The sequence below is a fragment of the Populus nigra genome, chromosome 14 (genome assembly GCF_951802175.1).
Source record: "Populus nigra chromosome 14, ddPopNigr1.1, whole genome shotgun sequence".
In the NCBI taxonomy this organism is placed as follows: Eukaryota; Viridiplantae; Streptophyta; class Magnoliopsida; order Malpighiales; family Salicaceae; genus Populus; species Populus nigra.
Window position 1 is genome coordinate 5,950,800 of NC_084865.1, and position 9,846 is coordinate 5,960,645.

At 31.7% G+C, this 9,846-nt stretch overlaps 1 protein-coding gene across 1 annotated transcript; it reads right to left on the reverse strand.

Annotated features, from left to right (window-relative positions):
- Positions 1-5,880: 5,880 nt before the first annotated feature.
- On the reverse strand, positions 5,881-9,433 carry LOC133673328 (probable terpene synthase 6). Its single transcript, XM_062094063.1, has 7 exons — positions 9,278-9,433; positions 8,732-9,005; positions 8,239-8,611; positions 7,876-8,094; positions 6,685-6,829; positions 6,310-6,552; positions 5,881-6,192 (listed from the first exon to the last, which is right to left on the reverse strand). The coding sequence occupies exons 1-7, from the start codon at positions 9,389-9,391 to the stop codon at positions 5,881-5,883; spliced, it is 1,680 nt and encodes a 559-aa protein (XP_061950047.1). The 5' UTR covers positions 9,392-9,433.
- Between the last annotated feature and the right edge of the window lie 413 nt (positions 9,434-9,846).

Below are 9,846 nucleotides of genomic sequence, written 5' to 3' on the forward strand. Positions count from 1 at the left end.
TAAATTGCGTCAAAGGGTAGTAAACATATATACGTTGTTGGTTGCTAAGAAGAACTTATGAAAACATTTAGATCACGGTCATCGAGTAAAATAACTAAGCAACAAGGTCATGCGTGACATGTTCATGTTATTAATCTCCTACTCCTATTGACCAAACACAAGCAAATGACATGATGCTTTTACATGGAATACAATGAAACACAACACGTTATTTTCATTCCTAGCAGCTGATGGTAATCAGAAAATTAAAAAAAAAAAAAAAACTACAAGAGCCTTTCAGGAATAGTGATTTGCCTTTTCTTTCTTTGACTTTTGTTTTTTGAATTTATTCTTATTTTTAATTCAATTTTATTTTTTTAACTGGGGGATAAAAATTTATAAATTATTTTTTTACGAGGTTATCTCAGTTTTATGATTCGGATTGCAAATTTGATAGGTTAACTTGATTGACTTATAGTTTTTTTTCTCATTTTCGTAATTGATTTTTTTTTCTAATTTTATCTTTTAATATTAGATTACTTAGAAATTAGGTTTCATAAATTTTTTTAATTCGCTTTTTATAAGGTTATCCCGTCTCAAGACTCGGATCACGGATGATAGATTAACCTGAGTTGATTTAAGTTGTTTTTTGTGTCCTTTTTTTAATTGATTTTTTTTCAATTTTATTTTCTAACATTGAGTTTATTGGAAATTAATATTCATAATTTATTTCAATTTGTTTTTTATTATTATTTTTTCAATTTCATCATTTAACATTGAGTTTATAAGAAATTAGACTTTGTAATTTTTTTTTACTTGCTTTCTATAGGGTTATAAAAAAAAATATTATATTAAATATTTATTTTAAATCAAACTATTTTTTCGCTGGTCGTTCGGATTGTCTTAAATATCACCAAATCAACTAAATAACATTGAAATAATTTCTATATGATGTAAAATATGTTTTGTATTAGAAAAAATATTAATAATAACTAAATATTTTTTTATGTTAAAAAATTGATATATCGTGTAGCATGGCACGAGACAATGATATGGTGTATCCTTATAATCACTAAGACCAGACAAACAGTAACCTAATAGGCATCCCTGCATCTGTTACCTATCGCAAAACGCAACACAGAGGTAATGATTCTGAAAAATCAATGAATGTCAGTCTAGCATCAATATGTGCCTTCAGGAATGGAGCATCATAATAAGAATTTTATCACACAAACTATCCATGTCCATGAACCCTAAAATAAAGACACCCCTGCCTTGTTTTTTCTATATTTATTTTGCAAGAATCCATGATCAATAAGCAAATTGTGACTTACACCTACATAAATATACAAATACAAGAAATCGAAAACAACATGTTTTCTGAAGCAGAATTATGTGTGCCCGCTTCCATGGAGAAATGATCATAATGCTAAAAGTGTTGGGGGTTTGTCCTGGTGGAACGGTGGTGTTCATGATCATTGTCCATTAGAGGCTTAATATGTTGGTATATAATATTGAACGTGGTTTGACAAACTATCTACGGGAGAAACCATTCTTATTATACAGGGAGAGAACAAAATTTTACAACAATAAAGGAGGAGGAATTATCCACTCTACTCAACTCCCATCACTTATCTTTTCTCTTAGCAACGTTGCAATGGCAGCCACTACTTGCTGCCCTTGACAGCTTACTCTCTCTTATATTCCTCGTATTCTTGGCTCTACACTCTCTCATTTTTGCTCTCCAAATAATGCTTCTATTTATAGGCTTCAATGACAACTCCTCTTGCTCCTTTGTCAACAATGATAGCCACTCTTTGCTAATGATTGGTGTAGCTTCTTTTGACATTAGTAGCTGCCACCAACAACTCACCATTGTAGCCTTTAACAATGGTAATAGGCTGCAGATATGCTTCATTGTCAATGGATAGTGCAGTTTATTGATGATTGTTGCATATTAATGACAATAATCCTAACAAAAAGGACTATATCAAATGAATGTGGTATTGCAATGGTGTTGGAAAATTAAGCATTTCAATATTATTGACAATCTCTAAAACCAATATACATAGGTTTTATCTCAATTTTTAGTCAGCTCTTCCGCAAAACCACAAAGTAGATAGTAACCAAACGAGTTTGATATTGTAGTAGGGTAAACCCATTTTCTTATTTAATTTGTTAGCTTTTGTTTGATATTGTGTTCTAAATGGAAGATGAGTAAAATTTAATTTTTTAAAATTATTTTAATATATTACTATAAAAATAATTTTAAAAAATAAAAATAATTTTAATACATTTACAAATAAAAAATATTTTAAAAAACAATTTCCATCATATTCCCAACACCCTTTTAAATAACTTCACTTTATCCTTCCATATCATGCCCTCCTCCCTAGCCTTGGTCCTTTGTCTACTCCCTAGCTACCTATAGTTTTTCCTCAAGCTCCCATGGTGATTTCTCCTAAATCGTACATCTAATCATCAAGGCTTCGGATATATGGCTTTGCCCATAATCGTGCTTCAATAATTGAAATCATATTGAATTAAAGTATTTTCATAATTAATGTTGATTCATTTTAACTTCATTCACTTAATTTATTTTAAATTAATTAAAATATATTTTATAGGCTTATCCACGACATGATGTGTCGGCTATTTATTAGTTTAAGCTTAGACTAAAAGAAATTTCGATTTCATCCTCACAAATTGTCTGCTAAGATCATCCTCACAAATTGCCCCTCATTTTTTTTAAAAAAATTTTGCAGCTACCAATTTTACAAATTTAAGTATAAAATATATACTCTTTGGAGAATTAAAAAAAAAAACTTAACAATCCGTTATTTATTAATCGGATATTGTACTTTATTGAGAAAAATGCAGAGAACAATGAAGTCAACGCAGGACTTCTACGTACGGCGGCTGCGTTGGTCACCATAGCTTTCTTATGGAGACCAATTTGACCACAATAAACATATAAAGTGGAGACTAATTCTACAATTGTAGCTTCTTTCTAAAAAAAAAAATATAAAAATTGTAGAATGAAACGCAAAGGCAAATTATCAATTCAGTTTCACTAAGATGGTTTCCATAAACCAGTTTTTATCCCTTTACAAAAAAAAAACAATTATCATCAAAATATTTTGTATATAAAATTTGACAAATTAAAAAATATATAGTTGTTGAAAAATAATTAAAATACAAAAAAAACAAAAAATTTAAAAATAAAATTAGGGATAAAATTAGACAAATAATGAATTTTTAAAAGCAAGAAGTGAGCCATAACAGATACAAAAAGGTCAAGAACAATTTCAAGAGACAATAAAGGGTTTAATTTAAGAAAAAAATTAAAATTGATAGTGAATTTGATCAAAATAAAAGAATTAAAGAATTAAGGATTATGGGGCCTGATTAATTCTATGAGGGCCTTCATTGAAAAAAATAAAAATATAGATTCAGTTTGATTAAAAATAAAAAAACAATTGAAGGACCAAAGACCAAAATAAAAAAGTATTGAAATTAAAAGGGTCCAATAAATTCTATTAAGGATGTAACTGAAGAGAAAATTGAGATTGTGAGTTAATTTGACAAAAAATGCACAAATTAGGAAACAAAGGACTGCATTACAAAACACATTAAAATATAGGGACCACATCAAGTTAAATCAATGGTGAAATTGAAAAATGTTTCAATGGTAAAAGTCCAATTTGAAGCCGAATTGAGAATTTGTGAAACCAATTATTAAAACCAGAAAGGGGCTGAAGTTCTGGGACCAAAATGAAAACGACATCGTTTAATTTAATATTTACAAACCCTAACGAAATAAAGACAAGGAATGACATATCGTTTGATCCCTTCTTCAACCTCATGAGTTTGGTTTATGAGAAATTTGGCCAGCTCTAGATGGGGTTTTTGGCCTTTTATTTCTTTGTGTTTTAGGTCCCATCAAGACAAAAGACATGTTCCCCTTTCATTCATAACCTTGTTCCTCCCCTTCATTATATTTCTCGATTGTCTTTGGCTCTTAAATTCCAGAATAGATCAGTGCTCCATTTATGCCAACCTTGTAGCAGGGATAAGACAAGAACAAATTTAAAAAAAGGGATAAGATGTGTGCCCAAGGTTTAAGGGTCTTGATCTAGCTAGATCAAGACCCCCAATCCCCCCATCTCTGCCTAGAAATAGCCCTTATATTCACACACGAGAAAGAAGAAGGACGTAAGAGAAAAAGGCAGTAGAAGAGAAATAAATAAAGAAAGAAAAAAATGATCTAAAGAGAGAATAGAGAGGAGAGATAAGTTAAAAGAAGAAGTTTTTTTTATGGAAGAGAGTTAATAAGTAAAGAAAAGTGACCTTCATATTCGGTAATCATGGCAATATAGCTGCAACAACCCTTTTGGCTATCTTTGAGACAACCATAGACCTCAATGACATGCTTAGGAGGTCTTAACAGTAGTTTAATTTGAAAACAACAACTCTAGGTGGTAGTATCAATTTTAGTGTGGATAGAAACAAAGAAAAGAAGTTGCAGCAGCAAACACCCTTTTGTTCAATGATCTTTTAAGTTTATTGTTGGAGTTTGAGGAGTTCTAGGATAGTAGTAGTATCTTCATGAAGCATCAAAAGTCTTAAAGAGGTGCCAATAACACTTGAAAACAATGTCAACAACTTGGTTCTCGAGGATAATCATGGGAAAATACAATTAAATCATAGGCAAATCAACAATTAAAAATACAATAACACCTTAGCATATACCAAATAATTAAACAATGCAGCTTATTTTAGATAGGGCATATTTGGGATGCTAATACATTTCAATTACGTAATCAGTTCTCGTGCCCGTGCCCGTGCCCAATCTCTGAGACCAATTAGAGTTCCTAAAAACTAGGTGACGACTCCCATTTTCCTTTTCCACCGATACAAGACAAAGAATCATTGTCTCCCCTATTTTCCCGATACTCCAAACAAATAAAGTGAAAGATCGCCGCGACACTGCACACGTGTGACAAAGTAAATAAAAAACAATATGAAACCCAATTTCTAATCAATCTAATATTGAAGGATGAAATCAAATTAAAAAACAAAAAAAAAACCAAGTCAATTCGGGCTAATTTGTTAAACTAGCGACCTGAGTTATAAGGTTCGGATAAAAAAAATATGAAGCTCCATTTCCAATAAATCAAATGTTAAAGGTTGTAATTGAGAAAAAATAAAATCCATAAGACCAAGATAACTCCACATAAAAAAAATTGAAAACAAAATTACAAAGTCCAATTCCCAAATAACCTAACATTAAAAGATGAAAATGACAAAAAAAAACCTAAATAAAAAAGATTGATTTGTTGAAGGGTGATTTTTTTCTAAAAAACTATTCAATTAAAAAAGGATAAAAATGAACTGAGTTAACCTAGGTAAATCTGCCAAATACGCGATCCAGGTCATGAGATCATAATAACCTCATAAAAAACAACTAAAAAAAATTATGAAGCCTAATTAAAAAATGATTAAATTATAAATAGAATCAATTTAGATTAAGCTGCTAAACTAGTGACTCGGATCATTAGATCGGGATAATTTTATAGAAAGTAAATAAAAAAATGATATTCAAATGACCATTAACATATTGAATTAGTTTCTTGAGATACTAGTGGTAGCTTGATTATTTACTTTATCCAACATTTAAACTATCAAGCGTGTGTCTCTGGTAGCGTCATTTTATGTAATTAATAAATTGTTTTACATAGATTAGAAGAATGTTTGTTTATTTTTAACAGCACATATTGAAATTTATCTTACACAAGCATCTTTTCTTAAAATGCACAATTTTTGGAATGGAAAAAGAAACAGTTGTGGTATGCTATCTTGTGAAGAAACTGGTGAAATCTTTTATTCAAGCATTTATTTCTATGACCTTGAAGAGTTCGATTCAAGGGGTATTTTCTCCACGAACAATAAACTGATGCGACCTTTCAAGCATGATGCATTTGTGTAGGCGTCGTTGCTCTCATAAACGACGTCTGTTGCACGTGCATTGTTAACACACACGTTAAGGAGATTCATGGAGATGGCAGTGGGCTTCAAGCAGTCTTCGTTAATGTCCTTCCATGCATCAGCACATGTTTTCTGAAGCTCTTTAACTGCCTCGTTCATGGAGACTCCATATTCTTTCATGTAGCATTCAATTGCTGAAGCACAATGCTCCCTCTTTTGTTCAAACTTCACATATGATCGAGCAAGGATGTTATAATAATCATTTTTTCTCCATAAAAACAATAAATTATAATGCTCAGAGGATGGTTTAATGCTGAATTTCGGACAAGTACGTAATTATACCTCATGGGTCACTATGTCATTCATAAGGCGGAGAAACAAACATCCTGCCTCGGAGATTTTCGCTTTACTTGTTAACCATTCCAATTCTTTGATTCTTGCAGTTTCAACTACGAAGAATACTGTTGTCGTTGCCATAAAACCAATCGAGATTTTTCCATTGCGCACATACTCATTCAATGGCGGCACAAAACGATCGTTACACCATTGAGCCTCGACTATGTAGGTTCTTATCATCTCTTTCATCTGGTCGATAGTATTTACAACAGAAAGAAAAGTAACATAAAACAGGAGAGAGGTCCAAGAGGACTTAAGTACAGCAGGACTAGGAGAGAAAGGACTCCAAAACGATACCGGAAAAAAGAAACTGAATCTTACCTCCTCCTTCACATAATTGACAGCAGTAGAGGATTTTCCATTCTTGCTAACTTCATTTGCAACGTCATCAAAATAACTTAAGAGAGCCCTATAAAGAGCTTTCATGGAATCCGTGGGTAGCTGATCGATGGCATCGATATTGCATCTGGAATGTTTTAAGAAATAACCTTTGTAATTCAACAATACAAAGAACCCGTATCACACGATTTATAGAGAGTAAATCTTGTTTTTAAGTTATATTTTAAGAGTTATTTTTTTATAAACAATATTATAAAAATGAGCTATTTTTTTTCATAAACAAGAGTTAAAATAACTCAAAACATCATATTAAAAGAAGAGAGTTACCATAAGTTAGAATTATTAAGTGAAAAATAAAATATACTTTTGATTAAAGTGAAATCTCAACTCCATTTCATATCTTTTGAACTTCAGTAAAAAATTATTTGTAGCCAATAATATTATTTATGATTTTTTTTTCCTAATCATTTCCATTGCAATATTTACTTAATTGTCATGATTTTTCTGAGAGTTGGTGATTTTGTTTTTAATGAGGCAAGTGTTTTAGCAGTAATTTTAAGATTTTGTTTTATTTTATTTTGTCACCATGTTTAAGAAGAACTGTAATATCTTTTTGAAAAAATACTTTCGTTCATGAATGAAATGTTTTTAAATATTAAATTTGGTTTCTATATTTTATTTTTTCTTACAAAAAGGTCCCTACAAGAAATGAATAGTCATATTTGGACTCGGTGACCATTTGGAAGTGCAGTAACTTCTATTTTTAAGTGTTTTATAAATATTTTTTGGCTTGAAAATATATTAATTTTTTATTTTTTATTTATTTATGACATTAAAACATGTAATTTTAAAATACGGTTTCAACCGCAATGTCAAATAATTATTTAAAAATAATTTTGTTATGCTAATAAAAACAATTTAAAATTAATTGTGATGATTGGTATATATAAAAAATAAGCATTAAGAAAAAAAATACAATTTAATTAGTTGTAGCTTGGATCCATTATTTAATAATAATAAAAATATATAGTCTCCTATAATATTTTAAATTGACAGTACATAAAAATATTTTTTGACAATATGATCCAGACATAAGATAATAAGAAAAACATTTTGTGAAAACATATTTTTTACGAAAATATGGAAATCTAAAGAAAAGGAAATAAATCAAACCTGATAACAGCCCTGGTAAAATGTTGAAGTTCTTCATACGTAGAATACGCATCATATGTGTCGTCTATGACGGTGATCAAAGCTCCAAGCTTTGTGGACAAGATCCGAGCAAGAGCATACTGAGGCTCAAAGTGCATTGCATTGACCCAAAAATACATCTCAACAATTCTGTCCCTTGCATAAGGCAACTCTTCAACCAAATTTAAGTCTTTCCACCAGCTGAAATATAAATAATAACGTCAAATTTAGCCCGGTGATGCTCATCGTTGCAAGATGGAGATAAAAATGGCAGCTCTTTACTTTGATTCTAACTTTGACAGAAAAGAAAAATCGTACCCCCTTCTCATTATAAAATAAATTTACCTTGAGAGTGTGCTTAGCTCTTGCTGGTGCAGTAATTGTACCCTGTTGAAATCTAGTTTTGCAAATTTAAGCAAAGTTTCGTTTCGAAAATCTTCTTCTTCGTAAAAAGAGATGAATTCCCTGGCCTCGAGTCTCTGAACGGTTTTGTGGATCGGTCGGATCAGAGCATACTTAATGTGTCTTCCAAGACGAGGGCCTGACTGCGTTGCCAAGGACTCTAGGTTTGTCCTTGAAAACTCCAAGGCTTCATCTAAGATTTGCTCTCCATTGACACTCAAATAGGCAGCTTCGTGCAAGCTAAGATTGCCTTTCACATCACTGGTAATGGTTTTCTTGAACTCACCATTGGTGTCCTTGAATTTCTTGAACACATCTGATACATACACAGTAATCAGTATATATATATATCACAATACTCCCATACATGAATCCATGTATATATAGAATTAATGAAGACACTTTGCATAGAAATGCAAGATGCTTAGGTCGTTACCAGAAGACACTTTGCATCCATATTGCCTTAGAACTCGAAATAAAAGTGCAACAGTGTGGAGATCGTGGTCATTATTTTCAAGAAGATAGGGAAGAGCATCATGAACATAATCTACTTGATCTTCAATCTCAGTTTCGAAGTGATATGATACACCGAGGCGGCATAGCAGGTTGATAAACTCAACGTTTTCAACAGGATCCTTTTTAGAAGCCATTAACATGCCCATCGCAATAGTCTTCAACTCTTCTACTTGTCTATTGTATGATTCGAATTCCTGCGGGCAAAGTAAAAGTTCCAGTCATCAGCATCATACAGATATATTGTCATGTTGTTTAATATAAGAAAGAGAACTGACACTGTGTTTGTTAATGTTTTGAGCTCAGTACAACACCTAGCTAGCTTCATTACACTGGGTTATATTTCAACAAAATCATGCTTTATTTTATTTTTGTATGATCAACTAGTATTTGTGACAAATTAAGCAAAAATAAAGCCTCCATGAGATTAGGATATTACAAACGATATGACAGTCAAGGATTTGATTACCATTTCTGGGAACGAAAACGAAACGAAGCTAAAACCCCATTCTGTGGGAGGGAAGTCAGCCAATGGACGGAAGTTCTGCATGCTGTTTGCTGGTAAATCTGTCTGCAATGCCATCTTAGATGCCTACTATTTCTTGATTCTTGGTTAAGTGCGAAGTGACCGGCGAACATATTAGCATGTAACCTCAATTTATAGGACCACTTTGGATGGTTAAAAATTCAGCTTAGGCCCTGATATTACTGGTCAGTCCTCATCTATTATTGCTTATTCATCAAAGTCTTATTGCTCTTCATTTCAACGACTAAGACCCTAATTATTTTGATCAGGGTCCGGCTGCCTGACCAAGTAATTGTTTTTCTGCAGACAAGGAGCTGTAAGAGAGATCGATCGGGATAGGCTATGGCTGATGATAAAGATATACTATATTCTTTTTTATAAACAAGGAGCAGCCTTGGATTCCTTAGATTCGTTCAGACCTTAATCATCATGTTTGACTGGGATCGATCAGATACATTGCATTGCATGTATACACTTGAAATGATATGTTTCTCTTCTTTTAGAGTTTATTT